Below are 22,937 nucleotides of genomic sequence, written 5' to 3'. Positions count from 1 at the left end.
TCGCGTTCTTCTGCCAGGCCGCGCGCCTCATCGGCCTCTCCAATGCCGAGCTGGCGCGTTCGCTGCACGGACTGCACAAAGCGGGTGAGCCCGGGGCTGGGCGGGGACCCGCGGGACTGGGGACTCTCTCTCACAACTGGTTTTCAGGAAGGGCCCCTCCTTTTCCTTCTACCCGCTTCCTCGCCCCAGGAGCATGCAGCCCCTACTCCCAGATACCTAGCCTGAACGGGGAACCACAGCCAGAATCCCACACGCAGAGCCGAACTCCGCGCCCAGACGTCCGACTTCCCAAGTCGTACCAGCCCAGTCGCCCCAAGCGCGGGCCCAAGAGCCGGCGGCTCAGCCAAGGTGAAAGTCGACACGGGCAGGGCCAGCGGGCGGGGCCGGGTTATGCAGATAAGGGGCAGGGCATGTGAGGGTGGGGCGGGACCGAGAGGATAGGGGCAGGGCAGACAGAGTGGGGACCCGACAGATAAACCGGACAGACCGGCGGGGAGAGGAGGGACGGGCAGCGTAGAAGCAGAACTACAAGAAATTGGGACCTGACCGAGGGAGATGCAATAAGAGATCACTCATTGCCATCTCCTGTTTGACCACTTCCAATTTACCTTGATTCACGGACCTAACATTGCAGATTCCTATGCGATATGGTTCTTTACAGCACGACTAAGGATCGACTAAGGACAGGGCGGGGCATAAGGAAAGGGGGCGAGGGGCCCAGGTAGGAGGCAGGACTGGTGGAAATGGGCCGGCAGAAACGTGGACTCGGGTGGAGCTAACCCTGCGTCTCTAATCCGAGCTGCAAACTTGACCCTCCGTACACCCTCTCCGCGCTTCCGCAGGGTTCGCGGGCCAACTACTAGGGTGTATGTGCCCTTTGAATCTGGCTCCCTCGCCCCCAACTCTGATCCAGAAGCAGCCCTTCTCCCCCTCTCCGGCCTATTTGCAGAGACCTGCTACGAAGAAATTGTACAAATAAAGTGTTTGCTGAGCAAAGCAGGCAGCTTGTAGTGGGGGCGGGCACGGAGCGGACACGGATCTTTTGCAAACGTCTTTATTAATCTTGTATAAAAATAAGGTCCATGGAGAGTCCTCGGGGTGGGGAGAGCGGAAGGGGCGCGAGGTTACCCTTTACATAAGTTACAGGCCGGGCTACCGCTGAGGCTAAGTATGGCTGTTGGGGGAAGAGGGGGTGCTGCAAGCAGCATTTGGGGGGGTGGGGCAGAGATGCCTCTCCCTGTGGCAAGATGAGGAGTGCCCCTGCCATTCGAGGGGCGCTCAGGAGTGGAGACCTTGGTGAAGGAGGCTGCCCGGCCCAGCCGAGCTAAGTGAGTCCCACCTTCCTTGAGTCCCGGATTGCCCCTCCCCGCCCCGCTCTCCCAGGCCTCGCAGTCCATCTGCAGAAATAGTGACTACAGCGAGAGGTCGGAAGTGACCTGCAGCGGGGGTCCCGGCGGGCGCCGACGAGCGCTTCGCCGCCCTGTGTCTGCGCGGATGTAGGGCTGGTTCCGTAGGTCTGGCGGCGGAGAGGAGAGACATTTACTTTTCAAGGGGTCTGCCCAGGCTTGGGACACCACTCCAGGGCACAGGCCTCACCCCTCCAGGTTGTGCGCACGTGGGAGGGAGCCTGTTTATCAGACCTCCTTCCAACACACCCCAGCCCCGTGCCTGGCCCAGCGGAGGGCAGCATGACTCAGACCCCCCAGCAGCCCGCAGGGCTGTGAGCAGCCACTGGGATCCGAGGCCAGGCTGGTGGGTACCTGGGGGCTAGAGGGGGATCTCCTCTCCCAGGCTGGCCTCATAGAGGAGCCTGGACGTCCTCTTGCCGGTGCGAGCAGTGAAGGGCACCGTCTTGAGCACTGAGGGTTGCAAGGAAGGAGCCAGGAGAGAAAGGAAAAAGGGAAAAAGACAGAAAAAGGAGCAAAGAGGCAGTGAGGCAGACAGATCCCGACCCCACCAGGGTTGGGGGGTGGATGGAAGACAGCGTAGGACAGGCCCAGGACAGGACAGCCCCTGCCAAGCCCCCACCTGTGATGATATCTTCAATGGCCCCATCACGGTCACTCTCATAGATGAGTGGCTCTTTCTGCTGCTTCCGTTTTAGCTCAGAGATGAGGTCCATCTGTTGCCGCCGGACCTTGGGAGGGGACTGGGGAGAGGGCGAGGGTATATAACTCCAGCTCCAGGATTTCCTGTCCCCCTGTACCACTAAACCCTAGACCACCTGCCTGGTCCCACAGCTGGCATGAGGGAAAGGAACCCATTCCCCACCACAGGCTACAGAGGCATCCTGGCCTTGGGCAGGGTCAGTCCATAAGCACGAGGGTGCGGAGGAGGACCAGATCTTTGGGATGAAGCATCAGCATCGCTGGATCCCAGTACCAAGTTCAGCAACAGTTGCCTACCTTGGGTGCTTGGGGCTCCCCTTTCCCCGCAGTGTCGGTGCCTGCCTCCTGGGCAGCTGCTTCCTTCTTCCACTGTTCCACCTCCTGCTCGGCTTTCTGAGGAGCCAAGGTGGGTCTGCATGAGGGGAGTCATCCCTTCCCTAGTCCTCCCCAAGCAGAAATATCCCCCACCCGTCCCACTGCCCATGTGGAGAGGCTGCAATGCCCTGCATGGGTCCCAGCCTGCCCATCAAACAAACATACCTTATAGGCTTTGATGAAGCGACTAAAGAGGGAGAAGAACATGGAGGGGGATGTGGTCTTGGGGTTCTCTCCGAAGTACTCCACCACAGACTCATAGGCTTCCTGTGGGCACAGGCTGTCAGCCTCACCAGCGCAGACCCCTCAGGTCCTGACCACTGCTCTCTACCCGCTAGGACACTGGTCACTTCATCTCTCCTCCTCCAGGCAGGTGGCTGCCACCTCCTGTGCCATCCCCTAAGGTATTCTTGCTGGGTCACAGGGCTCCAGGCCTTGGCTACACAACCCTACCTAGGTGGCCCTTCACCCCCAACCGAGCCTCCCCACCTCCCTGGCTGAGGCCAGCCCCAGCCCACCTGAGCTGTCTTGCTGTCTGCCAGCAGCTTATCCATGACAGGTGAGTTGACCCTCAGGAACTCCTTGAGCACGACGCAGTCATCCTGCCTCACAAACTCCCGCTGGGTCAACTCCAGGCCTCGCTGCAGGGAGCGGACATCCCCCAGCACGCTGTCCAGGGACACTGAGTGGGAGGTGGGACAGTAGAGAAACAAAGAATCAGAGAGGCAGCATTCCCATCCCACTATGTCCTGAGCTCCCTGGCTCTCTCCCAACCTTTATCCATCCCCAGGGCTGAGCCCCACCCTCCACCCATACCTGAGCCGGCCTTGTCCAGAAAGTGCAGGTCGCTGTGGAAACCTGTGAGCTGTGGGTACTTTTCAGCAATGACCTTCACCAGGTAATGCAGCAGCGTCTGCTTGCGGTCAGTCGACTTCATCTCCAACAGCTGCAATGAGGACCTGCTGTAAGCCACACACCCCCAGCCATCCCCCATCCCGCAGGTCAGGGGGGCCTCTCCTTCCCCCATTCCTTACCACATCCAGACTCTGGAGCCGGAAGCCATAGGCTGCTCCACGCTTGCTGCTGTTCATGTAGTTGCCAAAAGCCAGGACGATCTGCAAGAGGTTGGACAGGTGGGTGGTGGGGAGCTCAGCCGGGTGCCAGGGCTGAGGAAACCCCCTAAAGTATAAATTACACAAGAAGACAAGGTGGCCAGGAACAAGCCACTCAGCAGCCACCACACTCCTGCATGGATGCCTCAGGTCCGTGACACACGTATACACGTGTTTAACACATGTGCACAGCTAACACCATGGCACACCCAATTTGGTCATCTGCTGTGCTGTGCTTGGTCACTCAGCCATGTCTGACTCTTTTCGACCCCATGGACTATAGCCCCCCAGGCTCCTCTGCCCATGGAATTTTCCCAGGCAGGAACATTGGAGCGGGTTGCCATTTCCTACTCCAGGGGATCTTCCTGGCTCAGGGATCAAACCCACGTCTCTTGCGTTTCCTGCATTGGCAGGCAGATTCTTTTACCACCTAGCCACCTGTTCCTACTCAAGTCTGTGCTCATCTGAGGCTGTGGGGTCAATGCCCCTCTCAGCCATTTCTACTGGTTCTCAGACAATAGTAGGCTCTGCTAATGAACCCTCAGGCAGGGTGTGAGGTGGGCTGTTGGAATGTGGCCCTCAACCCCACCTTAGCATTGTCGTCCTGAGCCTGGATGCAGTGCCACCAAAAACTATGTAAACACCAATGACAACAAAATCAACAACAAAGTTACTGTGACCGCCACCACCACCAAAAGTGAGAAGTGGGTGCAGCCCAGGGTCACAGGGCAGGCCCTGGGTCTCCCTCTCACACAACCCAGAACACACAAGCCATCATGGGTGGTCTCTTGCCTCCCAGGCCCTTGCCCTAGCGTCTCACCTCCAGGATCTGGCGGAGTTTGTCCGAGGACTTGATGGACATTGAGGCTGCAATGATGGCATTCAGTTGCTGGGGGCGGGATGGGGGAGGCATGGTAAGTTGGGGTAGCAGCAAGGGGGAGGCTGGTAGGAGGCTCCAGAACTCTCAGATGCCCTCTCGGAGACCAGGCTGCCAGCTGCCTCCTCCCCCATCCCAGCCCAGGCCGCACCACCCTGCCAGCCCGCGCACACCGGCATGAGCATCTGGGCAGTGTCTGGGAAGTTGCCCAGGAAGGTGAGCGTGTTCATGCGCTCGGGCAGGCGGGGGATGCGGCTGAAGCGCAGCATGAAGCGGTCCTCCTCTGACAGCTCCTCTATTGGTCGTTGCTCCCGCTCGAAACGAGTGATGAGGCTGCGCTCATACTCTGTGGGCAGGAAGCGGGTCAGCAGCTCCAGGAAGTCCAGGCCAAGGGTCTGCAGGTCATACCTGTGAGGGGAGGGGTCGGCATCACTTCATACCCACCAGTTTTTGAGAGCAGGACTACCCCTACCCCATCACTTGATCAAATAAATGAACTTAAGTATTTGCTGTTACCAACAGCTTAAGAGAATAAGAGTCAGAGGAAGCTGGAAGCTAGGAAGCCCGGAATCCCAGACATATATCAGTGACAGATACCCAAGCTGTAAATGCCTGAGCCTGAGTGCAAGGAAGCAAAAGACAAAAGGAACATCTCCATCTGGGCATGGAATCACAGTACGACCTCAGTTTTCTTAACCTGAAAATGGGAGCACAGTTTCCTCCTCTACCCTCTGACCAGCGTTGGTATGAAACTTGATGGATTGTGTCCCATACCTGGGACTCTTTTACTAGGATTTGCCCAACAACCCCGTCCTAGCAGAGGGGCTGGGCTGCCCATAAGCCCAGGGCAGAGGTACTCACGTCTCGATGGCCTGGCAGATGCGATCTGCCCCCAGGTTGCCCTTGCGCAGAGTGATGGCCAGGTTCTTGGCCCGGTTGGCCTCAATAAGCGTGGCTTTGCTGGGGGCCTTCTGGGCTGCCTTACTCTTGAGAGCACTAAGGTCTACGCTTGGACCTTGGGACTTAGTCTTGAACTGCTCCTCGAAGTCACTCATGTCCAGCTCCTGGGGATGCAGGGAGAGGAGGTGGCACTGGGCGGGGCCGGGGTCTGTTGCGATCCTGGCTGAACACTGTGCTCTGTGCTAGAGCCATCTACCCAGCCCTGACCAAACCATCAGCAGAGAGACAAACCAGTCAGTACTCAACCTGATCACAGGTCTTGACAGGGGAAATGGGGTAAGCAGATGAAGCAAGAGCAGTACCTCACCCAGGGGACCTAGACTCTAAGCCGTTTCAGCTGAAGGAAGAGCTCAACTCGTCAGGGTTAAAAAGAGAAAAAGGACATTCCAGGAAGAGGGACAGCATGAGCAACGGCCTGGAGGCAACAGAACACATCCCTTTTAGAAAACTGTAAGTGAGGCCCTGGGTGTCTGTGGGAAGGTGGTGAGCCAGGGGCCTGAGAGGAGGAGAGAGAGGCCAGGCTTAGGGGAGGTTGACCCCCTCTACAGGGATGGAGGGAAAGCCTCCAGGGGAATCAGGATACACTGCCTACTAGATGCACTAAACTAGCTTGGTTTAACCCCCATTCCTGGGCCTCCATGCCCTCCTCTGTAAAATGGGTAGAGGAGGTGACCACCCCCCATGCCAACATGATCCAGGCAGGTCCCCTCCTCCTCCGGTGCCCACACTGGCAGCAAGGCAGAGCCACACTCACCTGTAGCACCTTCTCATCATTGAGCTCAGTGAAGACAGTGCCTGTGATCTGGCTGGGTTTCAGGGCTACCCAGTTTAAGAGTGGCATTCTGAACTTGGTCTGGATGGGTTTCTTGGCCTTCACTCCTGAGACAGAGGGCGTGAGTGATCACTGGGGCAGTAGGTGGTGGGATGGCTGGAAGGAACCCTACCCGGGTCCAACGAGGACAGACAAGGCAAGCTGGAGGCCCACAGACAGAAGGTCCTGGAGGACAGTGAAGCCAGAGCCCCTCCCTCTAGCCTCCCTTCCCTTGCCCCTCTGCCCTGGGCAGTCCACTCACCTGGGCCCATCCCTGAGTCAGGCCCTGCTTGAGCATCAGTGGGACCTCCCGGAGGCGGCGGGGGCGGCGGAGGAACCTGCCCGTCCGCGCCTGGAGGCGGCGGTGGCGGCGGGGGTGGGGGCGGCTGGTCGCCTGGCAGCGGCGCGGGGCGCGGAGGCTCGGGGATGCCTGGGAGGGGCGGGGCCAGAGGGGGCGCCAGGGGTGGGGCTTCCTGCTGGGAGGGGAGTCCAAGCAGTGGGGGCAGTGGCGGTGGGGGTGGAGGTGGCGGCGGTGGCGGCGGCGGTGCCGCTCCAGGAGCCGACTCTGCTACAGGTGGGAGTTCCGAGGCTAAAACCCGGGAGGGGGCGGGAAGAAGGTGGCATCAATTTCGCCTCCCCGCCCTGCGCATGCGTACTAGGCCCACCGCGGCCCATCCGCACCTGAGCCAAGCCCGCAACCAAAACCTACTTCTTCCACCTCTCCCGGCCCGAGACGTCCCCAGGCTCTCCCTGCAGCCCCCCATTCCTACCCGCCTCCTCCGCCAGCCTGAAGCTCCTGCACACCTGGGCTGGGGGAGCCGGTAGGCGCCCCCGGAGTCGGGGCATCACTGCCGCTCGGAGTTGCCACAGCGACCGGGAGAATCTCAATGGAGACTGCATCTCCGGGCCCCCTCAGGATACGGATTAACCCCTTCTCCTCCAGTTCCTCCACCTTCAGCTCTAGGGCCGACGGCCGCGCCGGGACAGGGGCAGGCACTTTCTCGGGCTCAGACGGACATCTGGAGGTGCCCATAGGGGTCGACTCGCTGAAGCGCTCCTGCGAGCCCCGGGGGAGGGGTTAGGAACCACCAGCAAGCCTGGCAAAGAGCCCCCATTCTCTTGCCGGGGTGGAGGGACGTGTCAAGCCTAGAAGCCCCCAGATGGTCTGTTCTTGGGAGCCCGGCCCACCCTTTGTTCCCGGCCCAACCCACTTCCCCGCGACCTCACCCGCAGGGTCTCCAGCTCCTTTCGGGTCTGGCTTAGCTGCTTCTCCAGCTCCGCGATCTTGGCCATGGATTCGTTCTCCGCGTCCCGAAGCCGCTCTGTGAGCTGTGGCACCAGCACATGGTGAGCTCCCCCCGCAGCCGGGCACTGGCACGGCCGCTGAGGGGGTGGCACCAGGCATGCCTGCCTGGAGGGCTGGGGGAGGCTTCCGGATGTGCTTAGCCCTGGGGGAGCCTGGCACTTGAACCCAAGTAGGGGAAGTCCTGAGGGGGAACCAAGACCCCACTGATGAAGGAGGGAGATGGAGAGGAGACTGGGCTGGCAGGGGACTCCAGGCACCCAGCTCCACCCAAATCAGGGCCTGGTGTCTGAGCCCCTCGAGGAGAGGGGACCTGCCTTCCTCAGAGGTCCAGCCCAGGGGAGGAGCTCAATGAACATTCATTCACGTGCTGCTGCTGCTGCTAAGTCACTCCAGTCGTATCCAAGGCACCCAAAAGATTCAGGTCAAACCCAGGGGCGGAGCTCAGTGGACATTCATTGAGAGAGACATCCAAAGGATTCAGGTCAAATTCAGGGGGCCCCCATTCACACCTAGAACCGGTGCCTGCTATCAGCGTGGGGGGCTCTGTGGGCCTGCTCTCTGCCGGTTCAGGGGCAGCTCTCACCACGGCTGCCTGCTCCTGCAGCTCCTCCATGTGCTCCAGCACAGCATTCTTGGTCTCAGTGTCCTCCAGCAGCGCGCCCACGTCAAAGATGTTGTCCAGGTAGGCCTGAATCTGCACCTGCAGCTTGTCGCTCTCCGTGAGCCGAAGCCTCTGTCCCCCGGACGGAAGGTGCACGGTAAGGCCTGGTGTGAGGGATCTTTCCAATACCCCCCCATCACCACCAGAGCCAAGACAAAGGGGCCTGAGCCATAGCCCACTTTGGGTTTTTCTTTTTTAATTGAGATATAATTTATATACCATAAAATTCACTCTTTTAAAGTGTAAAATTCAATAATTTTTAGTACATTCACAAGGTTGTGCAAACCTTCACCACTACCTAATTCCAGAACATCACCCCCAAAAGAAACCCTGTGCCCATTAGCAGCCACTCCCCCATCCTCTCCTCTTCTAGCCCCTGGCAACCACCAATCTCTCTCTACTGGACTTACCTATTACAGACTTTTCATTTTAGGGAATCATACCATATATGGCTTTTGTGTCTGGCTTCTTTCACTGAGCATAATAGCATAAAGTTTTCAAGGCCCATCCCTATTGTACCATGTATCAGTACTTTGTTCTTTTTTGTGACTGAATAATATTCCATGGAATGGACATATAACCCTTGCCTGCTTTTCACTTTTTGTTGATTCTGGGTTTCAAAAATCCAGTTCCAAAGGCCCTGCTCATCTTGGGAAGCCTCACAAAGAAATCAGAAGAAAGCTACAGCTTGTCTGCTCAGGCCAAACCAGGAAGTACCAAGCCCCTCTGCCCACCTTCCCCAGAGCAAGGAACTCTCCCATGACCCAGAACAATACAGCAAGAGCCAGTTCCTGCTTTGGCTCAGACTCTCTGCTCCCCGTTATGTCCCCAAGTCAGACCCAGGGCCTCTCAGAGCCTGTTCTAGAGCTTACAACAACCGCTCCGTGGCCTGGGTGCCTATTTTGCAGCAGGCAAAATAATAATAGTCTTTATTATTTCTGCGGTTCTCCTATTTTACAGATGCTAACCACTGAGGCATACTCTGCAGCAGGCAAGTGGTTAAGTCCCGGGGTTGGGGTTGGGGTAGGGGGTGCAGGGCTAACCTCCAAGTACAGGTCCAGGCCCAGGTGTGTGAACTCATATTGCAGGAAGACACGGAAGTTCATGTTCTCCACTGAATGTACCACAATGTTGATGAATTGCATGCAGGCCACCTATGGGGTGGGGGTACGGGGCAGTGAGCAGGTCTATGATCCTCTTGGTGGGGGGGTTCTCAGTGACTTCCACCCCCTAATTTATCCCCAAGCCCCCCACCCTTGCCCTGTTTCTCACCCCACTAATCAGGCTGTGTCCCTTACGTATTTTCCCTCACATCCCTCCCTCCCAGCCTCCCTCTTGCTGACATCCACCCCTCCTCCAGCAACCACTCAGTTCTCGTACTTGGCAGGAGCTTAGCCCAGATCCCAGATACCAGGCTCCTAGTTGCTCCTGGCACCCGAGGGTAGCCCAGCCCAGGCCTGAGCTCACCATGAAGTCGATGTTGCTGTCCTCGTTCCGGAAATATTCCATTAGCTTTTCAAAGCGGTGCTGCTCTCCACATACCTGGGTGGGAGGAATGGCTGTCACTGAGGTCCCAGTGACATACCACCTAAGCCGTCTTCCAGCTGCCCACCCCCTTATGCCTCTATGGGCTCCTCTCAAATCTAAGTCAGGCCACATCATTCTTCTGCTCAAAACCTCTTGTCCCGCTTGATCTCTCACAGCCCTCCCCAACACTGACTCCATTCTGGCCACTCTGGCATCCTAGTACATTCCTACCTCAGGGCCTTTGCACTTGCTATTCCACCTGCCTGATGAGCTCTTACTGAAGACAGCCACCACACCAATCCCTCACTCCCCTCCCAGCTTTGCTCACATCTGACCATCTCCATGAGGCTTCCCTGACTACCCAGCAACCTCCCAGTTCCCCCTCCCTCTACAGGCTCCCTGGCTTTTTTTCCCCAGAATATTTATCATTCTCTGACACCATGTAATTTGCTTGTTTATTGTATCACTGATGATCTGTATTCCCCTGCCTCCTTTGTTTCTTTTGTTCACTAATGTATCCCAACTGCCCACTCTGGGCCTGACACATAGCGGGCCCTCGATAAATATCCATTCAAGGAATGCAGACCGTACGCTGCCTTACGCATCATACTCTCATGCAGTTACTTCTCATGAGCCTCTGACCAGAGTCGGTGACTCTGAGATGTATGAATCAAGGCCAGTTTGGATCTGGCAAAACTGAAGGTCAGAAGTTCAGCAAGTCCCCGTAGATGTCCCTGTCACCCCAGACGGGGCCTCTGTGTGACCCTGTACCTTCCCTTTAGATGAGGAAACCACCCCTCAAATACCTACCCAGCATCTCTAGCTGCCCCCAGCAGAGGCCACACCTGCCAGCAACAGGGCTCCAAACAAGTACACATTAGGTGGGGGCTCCATTACCTCTTTGAAGTTGTCAAAGGCGGAAAGGATGATATCGTGTCCTCCCCGCACCAGGCAAACAGCCGCCAGCAGCTCCAACACCAGAGCCTTGGTTCTGGGGAGAGAAGAGGCAGGTGGTCCCTGGAGAACACGCAGGCCCCACGGCACAGGTGGACGTGGGCCTGGCTAAGGAGGAGGACAGGGAAGCTGATGGGCAGCGGTCCTGAGAACTGGGGGACTGAGTAGGCAAGGGGTTAAGTAGGAGGAGAATCTAAAGAAAGATTAGGGGCCGGGACCTCACCTGGGGTTCTTGTTGTTGAGACTCAGAGCAATCTCATTGACACAGGCTGGGTGGTTCATGACGAGGCTGAAGCCGGACTAGGAAGAAAGGAGAGGTCAGCTCCTCTGGGCAGACCCCTAGGACTGCCAGCACCCTCCTGTCCTGTGCCTCCGGCATGGTGAGCGCCATGCCATCCAGGTATCTAAGTGCCCTAGGAAGTTCTTTGTTGGTTCTTTTTTTTTTTTTTTTTTGCCTGTGCTGGGTGGTTTGTAGGATCTTGGTTTCCTGAGCAGGGATGGAACCTTGGCCCCCAGAACTAAGAGCATGGATTCCTAGCCACTAAAGCATCAGGGAATTCCCAGGAAGTTCTTTATATCCAGCCACAGCCTCTTCAGTGGTAGCCAGAGCCTGGCCCCTTTTTCTAAATACCTTCGTCTGTTCAAAACCCAGTGTCAAGACTCGGCATCTTGGACACAGTGAGTCCTGAGAGGCCCGCTGAGTGAGGAAGGACTGGGTTCACCAATCACCCCTCCAAACGAAATAACCCAGAGGCTGCTCTCCTGTGGATGTCTAGCCTTTCTTGATGGGGGTGCCTATGACCCCATGTAGGGTATGTCCACACCCCTAGCCATGTCCAGGGTATTCTAGGTGACCTGGCTAAGAGGCAACAGAAATCTGTGCTTCTCCTCTTAAGACTCAAGCTAACAGCCGGTCCCCAGGATTCCACTGGTCCCAGAGCCCCAGCAGTTTAGGCAGTCCCCAGGGAGGACAGTCAGCGCCCAAGGCCCAGGCCCGCTGGCCAACCTGGTAGTTCATGATGGCGCGCAGACACATGATACAGACGTGAACGTCATCCTTCTGGCTGACGATGCGGGAATTCCTCAGGGCCTTCTTGCTGTGAGCCGGGGCCAACCTGGGTGGGTGGGGAGGAGGCAGCAAGGGTCAGAATCCCAAACCCTTCCTGTTCCCCCCACCACTCAGATGGCTTCCTGTCCACACAACCAAAGAGGCCGGCTGAGGGCAGAAAGTCCTCCTCAGTCCTTAGGCCTGGCGCTTGGTATTTTGGGGAGAGTTTAAGGGGGAAGTCAGGGAAGTAGACTCCTAACAGTGACTTGGTGGCATTAAAAAGAGTTGCTGTATCATGGGGACTTAATATATGGAGAGCTTACAGAAGGCAAAGACTTCCAAAGCTTGTAAACTGCAATGAATATGATCTCCACAAGGTGGCGCTCATAGCCACATGGGTTTATCTTCCATCTTGCGAATTCAGCCTGCCTTGGGTCAAATCCCAGCTCAGGGTTTGCAAGGTAAATCACTTAATCTCCCTGGGCCTGTTTCCTCTTTTGTAAAATAATAATGGTAATAACAGCACCTTCCTGATAAGGTTGTTGGGACTATGAAAGGAGTTTAGAACAGTGCCTGGCACAAAGTGCTATATGAATATGTTGATGTCTTTGATAAAAGATAGGTGATTTTTTTCCCTTGTCACACCACCAAACTTCCACATCGCGTCCTCAGGACAATTCTATCCCATTTCCAACATCTGGGAGACCCCACTCCTCCCTCTGCCTGCCACATTCCCGTCACCGCTCAAATGCCTCTTGAGTCTTTGCTCATGCTATTCCTTCTGCCTGGAATGCCCTTCCCCATGCCCACCACTGCCTGGAAAGCCTGCAAGACACAGTTCCAGTCTCCCTCTTCTGGGAGGCCTTCCTCGTGGCCCAGGCAGTGCACTTCCCTACTTAGCGCTCACAGTCGCACCTCCATGACAGCCTATCACACACTGTCCCCTACTAGATGACCTGAGTGCCTACCACCATGCCTGGTACATAGTAAATGCTAAAAAAAATGTTTGTTGAATGAATGAATGAACAAAGAAATTGGGGAGGGCTTCCCTAGTGGCCCAGTGGTAAAGAATCTGCCTGCCAGTGCAAGAGACAAAGGAGACTTGAGTTTGATCTCTGGTCTGGGAAGATCCCACGTGCTGTGGAGCAACTAAGCCACAGGACCACAACTACTGAACCTGTGCTCTAGAGCCCAGGAGTCACAACTACTGAACCCAAGCGCCCCAGAGTCCATGGTCTGCAACAAGAGACGCCACTGCAGTGAGAAGCCCACAGTGCAACGAAGAATAGCCCCTCCTCTCACCAACTAGAGAGAGACCGAGCAGCAGCAAAGACCCAGCACAGCCGGAAATAACTAAAAACTACTAAACAATAAAAAACTGGGGAGAGGGCTGGACTTCCTTGCTTGTCCAGTGGTCGAGACTCTGTGTTCCTAACGCAAGGGGCCCGGGTTCAACTCCTGGTCGGGGAACTAGATCCCACATGCTATAACTAAGACCTGCCACAGCCAAATAAATAAAAATTTTAAAAAAGAAGAAAGAAAGAAATATATTGTGAGAGTTTGGGTCTTAAGACGAAGTTGGTTTCCTGTCCTAGAGAGGGAAGGGAGGCACCCAGGGTCCGCACGAGGGTTCAGGGCTATCTCCCCTCTCCTGCCCTCCCAGCTGGATGTCTTAAGTTAGGGTAGGCTGATGTATCCGAAGCAGCTGAATCCAGGGGTGTCATCTGAGTTGAACACCTCACCCAATCCCACCACCACCCTGGGAGCTGACCAGGCATGCACCAGCCCCTAGGCAAGCTACGTACCGGGGAGAAGGGGGGCACCTGGAGGCCGCGTGGGAGAAAACAGGGGGTTAGATGAATACAAGAGAGATCCCCCTGACCCAGAAACCCCCTCCTTATCCCAGACCCCCCCTCAAATTCCAGCCTGTAAGTGCTCACCCCAAAGGCTTCTTAAAACACCCATCTCCTGAGCCCTGTGAGAAGCCCTTACTCTGATCCCTGATGCCAGGCAGTCCTCCCACCACCCCAAGGGCCCAGGTGGAGCAGGCTGAGTACAGCGGCCAGAGGTGGAATCTCCATTCACCCTGCCCCCTGCCACCCCAACCGAGGCTGGGGGGGCAGGGGGGGCCCACTTACTTGATGGTCAGGTGGCGACTCTTGGGCGGGGGCGGCAAGGATGAGGGCGGACCCTTGCTCAGATCTTCCACCGACTGCTCCAGCGGCTTGCTCTTCTCAGAGCCTGGGGCCCCGTTGTCTGTGGACTCCATATTGTATCTGCGGGGGTTAGAGTGTGGATGGAGGCCAGCCCAGCAGGGCCCTTAAGAGAGGGGCGGGGGGCACCAGGGAGACTGCAGGAGAGACTAGGGGCTGGAGGAGCAATGGCGTGTGTTCTTGACGCAGGGCTGGCACTAGTAGGTCCCAGCTGGCCGTCCCCGTCCACAGTGGGCCTTCAGGAAGGGGCCTTGCTCAGGGTCCACTGCAGGACTCCAGACTGGGCCCAGTCTGGACTGTCTGGAAGTGGCCAAGGAGTGGGCGAGAGGCAGGAAGGTGTGGACTCTGAGGGAAGGGATCAGGGCGGGGCCGGCTTACGCGACGGAGCACTGTGCGAAGGCCAGGTAATCAAGCAACACGTCCAGGCCGCGGTTCTCCTCGTTGAGGAACTCCTGCACCCATCTGCAGGACACAGGGCTTCCTGAGGGTCGGCCAGGACGGGGTACCGACCCGAGTGGGCACAGCAAGGGGCCCCAGGGCCCTTCCCTCGGAAGACAGCAACCAGCCCCTGCCTCAGAAGACCCGGTGACACCACGGGAGGATGCTAGGACTCGGACAGGACCCAGGGCCCAGCCACGCCTCAAGAGACCAGCCAAGGGTGGGCGGGAGAGGAGGCAGGGAAGCTGTTCTGGACCCCCATCCTGGAGGGGGACCCCACAGGCACGGCCTGGGGTGGGCATGGGGAGGATAGTAAGGGGCCCCCAGGAGCTCCCTGTTGGCAGAGCTCTCTCCCTCCCCAATCCTCGCCGCAGAAATCCAAGCCCTCACTCACCCAATGTGGTTGGTCCTCAGAGAGATCTCCAATTCCCGGAGCACCTGCGTGGACTCCTGAACTCGCCTCTTAAACTGGGAGCCAAAAACAAGAGGAGTCTGGTAGGTGGGGCCCGGGCCTCAGCCAACAGGGCCCGCCGGCCCCCCACAACTGGCCTTTCACGCTCAGCCGCCCCCACCACCTCCACACAACTGCCTGGCAGAATAAGCATTCTCAGGCCACACGTACTCCCCCTACACAAACACACAGGGTGTACACCACACGGCCATGTGCAGACACAAAAGAGGCACACCAATGCCTCCTTACACACACACACACACACACATACATGTGGACAAAGGATACGCACACATTCAAACATGAACACCCTGGGTACCCATGCACATGTGCACATCCATACACAAGTACGGGGGTACACAGACATAAGATACACACACACACACATGCCTGTGCACAGTGTGCACACGCGTACATATACACTACACAAATACATACAAGTGCACACATCAGAGCACAAACAGGAACTGCAGAGGAGCCCATAAAAGTGCACACCCAGGGCACTTGCAGTCCCCTGTATACACACCCTCATCTGTGTACCCACACAGGCCTGCAGAAGAGTTCACACGCACAGTTTCTCCAGCTGCCCCAGTGCTTGCAAAGTGTGGGGGAAAAGAACAGAGAGAAAGGGGGACAAATACCCCGAGGTTGGGCATCCAGTCTGCTGCGACTTTTCGGCTGACACCACCGGTTTCCAGGTAGCTCTTCAGCTTCTGGATATAGGCTGCTGGGGGGTTCTTGACTTGAAACCGCTCCTGCAGAGATGCAGTGGAATGTACATGGTACCAACCAAGGCCACCCCAGGGCAAATGGCCAGCCTTTGTCCCAGAGCCTCTTTCTCAGCTCGGATCCGAGGTCCTAGGCTGTCTTAAAACCTCCCACCTGGAATATCAAAGGCACAAACCCAAACAATTCACCGGGCCACTTTAAGAGATCCCTGGTGCTGGGCCAGGCCATCCCTTCCCTTCATGGTCACCGCCTGGGTGGAGTGTGGAGGGGTCAGCCCTACCATACACCCTACCCTGGCAGGGGAGACTCGAGTAGGCCAGTAGGTGGCACCCTCGCAGCCCACTGCCCTCCCTGGGCCTCACCTCGCCCAGAGCTGGGACTACAAGGCAGAAAAACAATCTGGAGGGGACTGAGGAGGGGCCAGCACCGGGAAGGCTGGGGTTCCCTCCCCCAGGGCTCCGCCCCAGCTGTTCTGTAGGGACCTCTGTGTGCGAGTGTCCAACGCTCAACCCAGCGGCCCCACAGGGCTCTAGGAGCCACTCAGACAAGAGGTGGAGGCCACACCAGAGCCCCTTGTCCAAAGGAGCTCCCTCCCTTCCCAACCCAGACCCTTCAGATATGCCCGCCACCACACTCAACCCCTCACTTCTCCCAGGCCTTTATGTGCCCAACCTGAGATGCCAAAGAACAAAGACCCCTACCCCAGCCCGGAACCTCCAGAGACAGCTCCCCGCCCTCACCTCCCAGACTCCTGCCCTGCCAGCTCCTCCCATCCCAGTCCATTAGCTGGAGCCAAAGGCCCAGCCCTGGCTCCCGGGGGAGGCTCCCTGCTCCCCAACTCCCCAACCCCCAGCCTCCTTCCCTTGCTGAATCACTGCAGCAGTCAGGCCCCACCCCGCCCGGCTGTACAAGAGGGGTCCTCGCTGCTACCATGGACAGCGGCCCCACAGCCAGAGGGCCCGGGCAGCCAGCGTGAGCCAAGAAGGCGGCAAACCCAGACACCTGACTGAGCACCAGGAGCCAACGGCTCTGGTCCCTGCTCTGTCATCTGGAAGCTGGCTGACTTGGGAAGGGGCTTGATTGACTGCAGATCCTCTGGACCCAAGGTCAAAGGAGGACAGGGATTCCCCTCCCAAGGGGTGAAACAAAGATGTCCAACCCTGGAACTGCACCTGCTCTTCCCCAGCCCAGAGGCTGCTCCTCTGGGCTCCCAGAGCCGCACTGGCCAGTGTCCTGGGCCAGCCCCTGCCCCAGCTCTTCAGAGGGCAGACCCAGCCAGGTTCATGTCTCATCAGGTCCCTGGCGAGGCTCATGCCCAAGAGAAGGGGATTTCAGAGTTCACCATACGCCCTCAGCACCCTCCCAGATGCTACGCTGGCCCCAGGGCAGGGTCGTGGCAGTGTCCCCTCCCTGCCCATCCCAGCCTGGAAGGCAGGGCACCACCGGATGATGGGCGGAGCCTGTGCCCACCTGGTCACATATGAGCTCCCACTTCTTCTCGTTGTCATACTGGCTCAGCAGCTGGACCTTGTCCGGGGGCAAGTTCATGCAGTTCTGGGGAGGAAGACAACCAGGTAAAGAGTCTGAGTCTGGGGATCCAACATTCAGGGGAGGGGAGCCTGAGCATCTTCAGGGGACCCCCTAGAGGCCAGCTCCCTATGGGTCCCTGTCCCCGTCGCACCCCTGGAGATAAGGAGCATTAGCCAAGGAGAACACCGAGGCCCAGTGGTAGAACACCTCTCCAAAGGCCCAAGAGCAAGAAAGTGACACTGGGGTTTGAATCTGAGCCTGCTTGACTCCGAGGCCTGAGCTCTGTCACCCCTGGCATGGGAGCAGGAGCATGGGTTCTCAGCCTGACTTCTGGGGATCTCAGGCCCCTCTGGGCTCGTTTCCCCATGTGTGATAAGCGCGTATCATCTCTTCTCCCATTTGGGTGGGAAGCTAACAGGGTCCAATCTTCACTCAAGCCCAAGTATGGCCAGGCTTGCGCCATACTCCATTCCCATGTGCTAGCAGACACCACGTGTGTTTAGTCCCAGCTCAGGGTGCCTGTGTCTCACAAGCACCACAAAGCCTCTTACAGGACAACCCCCGACAGCCCTCAACAGCCCCCAGCCCTTCCCAGCCCCCTCCCGCCTCATCACTTCGGGACAGAAGGAGGTGGGGATAGGCCAAGGGGGATGAGGTCAGACAGGCAGGGAGTTCCGAGCAGGTCATCACCGCTGCAGGGCCCAGGGAGATTCCAGGGGAAGGCCACTCCGTCACAGGAACCAGGGAGAGCAGGCAGCACGCTGGGTCTGTGGCTCTGGTGGCCCAGGCTGGGACTCCCCTCCAGAATTAAGAAAGGTCAGAGTTGCTCTGCCTGGGCCCTCCTCCCCCAGCCACAGATGACAAGGCTACAAGGTGGCTGCCAAGCCTCTCCCCACAGACAAGCTTAAGGTCCCACCTAGGGCTATGGAATCACCAGGTGCCACCAGCACTAGGGTCTTCCTGGGCACCCCACCTCCCCAGACTTCGAGTGTCCCCCTAATAGAACCAGGAGATGATGCCAGTTCACCTCATTTCCGTAAAACCCAGGTTTATTGAGGGTCTACTAGGTGTCAGGTTCCAAAAACAGTTCTGGCCCTCAAGGAGCTCAGAATCTGAGTGGTGATGTGGGAACCCTGGAGAGATCCAGCCCAGGATGGAGGAGCCCACCCCCCAACCATCCACGCTGATGGCTCAGACTACACATCCTCGGTCACATGGTCCTGAGCGGAGGCCACAGCTGGAGCAGAGAGGGGGCCACACCCACACCCGAGGCTTCTCAGCCAGCTTCCTCTCTGGGGTGCTGCGACTAATTCTGGGGCTCTGGCCAGATCTCACCCCCAAAATCACAGCTTTCGGTCAGCCCCAGACAACAGGAAGCTGGGTGCCTTTGGCCCCTGGTTGCCCAAGTTTTCCGGCCAGGGCCCCACTTGAGAGGTGAAACATCCTGTCCACCAGGCCCCCTCCCCGAGCAGGAGTCTGGGGATGGGACTACGTCATCCCTCTCCCCTGTTGCGAAAGTGAGCCTGGATTGAGGAAACTGCCCCAGTCTCATCTGTCACCCTCCCCCAACCTGGCGCCAAGGGCCTGGACCGCTCCTGCCCTCTGGAAGGGACAGCCCAGGAAGGGGCCCTGGAGCCCAGAGCAGGGTCCTATGGGCTGCAAGTCCTCCCTGGGGCCATCCTGTCTCTGTCTCTCTCTTTCTCCCTGGGCTATCTTGATCCATCCTTCCACCCTACAGAGACCCAGGGTGGGGCAGGGCTGAGGTGGAGGGGGTGGGGGAGCCAAGACTGGGCATGGAGGAGGAAGCAGAGAGAAAGCAGGCAACATCAGGGGAACCTGGACTAGTGGCCAGCACAGAGGAAGGAGTTGGAGGGGGAAGGGGAAGGGTGCAGAGGAGTGGGCGAGGGCTCAGCAGCTTAGCCTTAGAGGGGACCGCTGCTTCCTGATAGGGGTCTTCGAGGTCCTCACCCACCCTGGGGATTTGCTGGCTCTGAGGCACTTCTAGAGGCAGCAACTAATTCTCATAATGACTCCAACAATTGTATGCCAGCTTTGCCTGAGGGCTGACCAGCCCTGCTCACAGAGGGCCACCTCCCCCCACCCCACCATTACTGGCCTCACCCATACACTACAGGTTCAAGCACAGGTTGATGACCTGCCCAAGGTTAGGAAACCAGGACAAGGGGAGCCAGGCTGGCTTTGAGCCCCAAGCTGACTGGGAACCAGCGCCCAGGTGCACCCCCCCACTTCCACCCCATGGCTATTACTGGGGAGGGGGAGGCCTCTGCTGGGCCAGCATGCCTGTCCAGTTGTGGTGAAGGGGAGGGCACCCCTTTGCCCCTTCCCCACCTGGGCCTCCTCAGGCCCCGGGGCCTGCATTCCAGCCTGTCAGACAGGCTAAATTTAGGCTCAGAAATCAGAAATAGCTCTGACAGCGCTGAGCGCTAATTAGCAGCTGTTCCTTGGAGGTGCCCACCGAAAGAGACAGGTCCCCTGGGGAGCAGGAGAGGGACAGGTGATGCCACTCGCTCTGAGTAGGGTGAGGCCACCCTGGAAACATCCACAGACCACCCGACTTGGGGCCCTTAATGAGGCGGCAGCACCCGGGGGCTGGGGGCTGGGAGACAAGCAGGAGGTTGTCTGACAGCGCTCAAACGAGATAGGAAAGGATTGTGAAGTCCAGGTGTCTGTGTGGGGGGAGACACCCACCTCCAGCAAAGGGAAGAGAGGGAGGCGGCTGTGACGTGGAGGACCTGAGCTGGATTCAGGGGACCCACCTAGCCTACTTCTCTGCCTCCTTCAGCCTCACTTTCCTCTTCCATAAAATGGGCACATTTCCCTTCTGCCTCAGACTCAGGGCTCCCAGGACTACCCAGTGAGGTGCCGTACTTTGATGTAACAATACTCTTCAGGGGCAAACCACGATGAAGAAATATGTCACAGGTTGGGGGTCGTGGGAGTCCACTGAAGCCCCCAAAGCGAGGGATGTGTGGCGCCAGAAGTTTGTTAAAAGAGCCGGATAAAGCAGACCTGACTCCAAAGCTTGGCCAAAAAAAACGAACTGAGCCTTCAGCCCCCTCCCCCGCTGCCCTTCATGTTGTGAGGGCAACTCATCTCTCAGGGCATGACTGTGACCCTGATTGAGAGAAGAAGCTTCTGTTAGAATGTGTGGGGGATCACTCCACCTCCTTCCTGCCCCCTTCTCTGGGTGTCAGGGGGGCCTCCAGCCCTGCACACTCAAGACCAGCCTCTTGCAGGCCGTCCCCACCTCCGCCTCCCTGACATCTTGGCAGGTGTCCCTGGAAATTGAAGGGGCTCCAGCTACATCTGGACACAGCCACACCCTCCAGTTTCACTTTCAGTTTGAGCTGAGACTCTGTCCCAACACACCTGCCCACCCTTTCCCTAGGATGTCTAGCCCTTCAAGCCCCAGGATGTCCTTGAACTTGGGCACCAGCCCAAATTCTCAGACCAGCCCCCACAGGGATTCCACAGCCTGATGGATCCAGAAGCAAGCCCCCACTTCCCTATCCATCTCCCCCACCCACCTCTATGTAGCCTCAACCTTGGTCTTAGAGCTCTCAGTGCAGCTCCAGAAACAATCGATTTTATCCACTTTTCAAAATTCTGGTATATAGATTTTCCAGGGCTCTTATAAGCAATCCAAGGTGTAGAGGCGGATGTGGGGTAACCTGGCCCTAGAATCAGGTGCTGAGAACCTCACAAAGCTAACAGCTTCTCCCATCGGGGTTGAAGGGTCCCCATGGCAGGACCTAGGGCAAGAAGCCAGGGCAGCAGGCACCGCCCTTATCATCCAAGCTGGTAGGAGACTAACAATGGTGATAACATGGCTCAGACGGTAAAGCGTCTGCCTGCAATGCGGGAGACTCGGGTTCGATTCCTGGGTTGGGAAGATCCCCTGGAGAAGGAAATGGCAATCCACTCCAGCACTCTTGCCTGGAAAATCCCATGGACGGAGGAGCCTGATAGGCTACAGTCCATGGGGTCGCAAAGAGTCGGACACGACTGAGCGACTTCACTTTCAAAGTACTCCTACTCCGATTAAAAAAAATGATAATAATGAATATTCCTTCCAAACATTCACCCTATACCATGTGACTTACATCTCAACAAGCCTACAAAGAATCGGGTTGGACAAAAAGTTCACTTTCCATAACAACTTACAGGAAAGCTCGAACAAACTTTTTGGCCAACCCAACAGATACTATCTTAATCCTCATTTCACAAATGGGAAACTGAGGCCTGGAGCCATTAAGCCGCTTGCCCAAGGTGACCTCGAAGCCAGCTGGTTAAGAAGCCTCAGTTTCCTCGAAGAAGGAGCGCTCAGAGCAATGAGAAACGTGGGTCCCGGGGCCCCAGGGGTCTTCCTCAGACAGCCTGGCCCCAGAGGCCTGTCTGAGGAACCAGGAACAGCCTGCCCCGTTTCCTGCCACCCAGCACCCTGCGTTTCCTGTTGTTGCCCACACCGAGCTCTTACTCACTGGGGAACCCCCCCCCACCCCAGCACACCCTCTCTCAGAGGGAAGTGGAGGCCTCGCAGCCGCTCTCCGCGCGCAGCTACCGTTAGCACCGCGCGGCCCCACCCTCCAGGAGGGCTGCGCCCGCCCTCCCGCGGTTTCCGTTTCCGGCCAAGGCCCCACCGTGCTGACCTGTGCGATGGCAGGGACGGCAGCCTGGCCTGCGCCGGTCAAAGACTAAAGATGGCACCTGCGGTTGGTCTGGAAGCTGGAGGTGGGGGAGGGAGGAGACAGGGTCTGGGCTCCTTCCTCCTCGAAGGGCACCCCCCCCCCCCAGATGAAGAGGAGCAAATGGGTTCCAGCATCCTTCCGTCCTCGGACAGTGTTTATTGAGCACTTACTCTGTGTCAGGCATCGCGCTAAGCACTCTGCTTAATCCCCTGGATTCTATTTAATCCCTTCGACAATCCGAGCAGGCACACGTACCCTTTTGATTTTTTGGTCGCACCGCATGGAGTGCGGGATCTTAGTTCTCCAACCAGAGACTGACCCCACGCCCACCGCAGTGGAAGCGGAGTCTTAACCGCAGAACCGCCAGGGGAGTCCTTGACATATAACCATTTTTCTTATCTTTTTTACACATGAGGAAAATTGAAGCTCAGAGCATGTGGGTAACTTGCTGAAGCTCACAGAGGTAGTAAGTGGCCAGGACGAAGCTCAAATCCTCAACTTCATGACCCCAAAGCCCAAGGAAGCTCCTCTGCCTTTCCCATGAGTAACTCCTGCCCTTCTTAGAGGCTGGGAAGCCTAAGCCACTTCCCAGGGCCCCGAGAGCAGCCCCACCTGTTCCTGCCCTTCTCCCCCTTCCAGCTCTTTGCCAACTGGTCCCAGATGTCACTGTGAATCACGCCGACCACATCCCCGGATCTCCAGGGGCAGCATGTGCCAGACCTGCTTGCTGGGAATGGCATCCCATGGCCTCTGCCCAGCCCAGCCCAGCCTCTGACCACAGAGCCACAGCCCCACCGAGATCCTCCATGTGAGACCCCAGAGACAGGAGACACGGGGTTGGAGTAACCTCACAGCTCCATGCGCCAAACTTCGTCTGGCCCACCCCAGAGGAGGGACCAATCGAGAAGGCAGAGCCTTGGTTGCAGTCGACAGAATGACCCACGTTTGCCCTTCATGGGGCAAGGGGCAAGGGGCAAGTCCCAGTCCCCATGGGGAAGGGGTCCAGCTAAAAGCAGGACTCGCAGCAGCCACACCCTGCTTGGGACCATCCTGATCTCCCCATACAGCCTGGCCAGGTGCACACCACCTTGGGCACATGCTAAGGGCACCCCGCGTGCCAGGCCCATC

General features: G+C 57.7%; 1 protein-coding gene across 7 annotated transcripts in view; it reads right to left on the bottom strand.

The window, feature by feature from the left end:
* Positions 1-1,040: 1,040 nt before the first annotated feature.
* Positions 1,041-22,937, bottom strand: part of FMNL1 (formin like 1) — a 40,957-nt gene continuing 19,060 nt past the window's right edge. For 2 of the 7 annotated variants that reach the window (XM_042256107.2, XM_060394934.1), the window contains 26 exons: positions 17,041-17,124; positions 15,483-15,596; positions 14,785-14,858; positions 14,331-14,414; positions 13,878-14,015; positions 13,545-13,562; positions 11,698-11,806; positions 10,915-10,991; positions 10,635-10,728; positions 9,678-9,752; positions 9,254-9,364; positions 8,133-8,282; positions 7,471-7,572; positions 7,048-7,300; positions 6,506-6,832; positions 6,187-6,311; positions 5,334-5,536; positions 4,646-4,880; positions 4,416-4,484; positions 3,518-3,598; positions 3,300-3,429; positions 3,002-3,165; positions 2,649-2,750; positions 2,406-2,501; positions 2,029-2,149; positions 1,041-1,516 (listed from right to left, as the gene is read on the bottom strand). In XM_042256107.2, coding sequence (XP_042112041.1) covers positions 1,413-1,516; positions 2,029-2,149; positions 2,406-2,501; positions 2,649-2,750; positions 3,002-3,165; positions 3,300-3,429; positions 3,518-3,598; positions 4,416-4,484; positions 4,646-4,880; positions 5,334-5,536; positions 6,187-6,311; positions 6,506-6,832; positions 7,048-7,300; positions 7,471-7,572; positions 8,133-8,282; positions 9,254-9,364; positions 9,678-9,752; positions 10,635-10,728; positions 10,915-10,991; positions 11,698-11,806; positions 13,545-13,562; positions 13,878-14,015; positions 14,331-14,414; positions 14,785-14,858; positions 15,483-15,596; positions 17,041-17,124 — 3,240 coding nt within the window. In that variant the 3' untranslated portion in view covers positions 1,041-1,412. Of the gene's footprint in view, positions 1,517-1,760; positions 1,860-2,028; positions 2,150-2,405; positions 2,502-2,648; positions 2,751-3,001; positions 3,166-3,299; positions 3,430-3,517; positions 3,599-4,415; positions 4,485-4,645; positions 4,881-5,333; positions 5,537-6,186; positions 6,312-6,505; positions 6,833-7,047; positions 7,301-7,470; positions 7,573-8,132; positions 8,283-9,253; positions 9,365-9,677; positions 9,753-10,634; positions 10,729-10,914; positions 10,992-11,697; positions 11,807-13,544; positions 13,563-13,877; positions 14,016-14,330; positions 14,415-14,784; positions 14,859-15,482; positions 15,597-17,040; positions 17,125-22,937 lie in introns of all 7 variants that reach the window. The other 5 variants (XM_042256109.2, XM_060394937.1, XM_042256108.1 and 2 more) reach the window with 3 other exon arrangements.

The sequence above is a fragment of the Ovis aries genome, chromosome 11 (assembly GCF_016772045.2).
Source record: "Ovis aries strain OAR_USU_Benz2616 breed Rambouillet chromosome 11, ARS-UI_Ramb_v3.0, whole genome shotgun sequence".
NCBI lineage: Eukaryota > Metazoa > Chordata > Mammalia > Artiodactyla > Bovidae > Ovis > Ovis aries.
The sequence above is the reverse complement of the archived record's forward strand: the minus strand, read 5'-3'. Positions and strand labels throughout refer to the sequence as shown.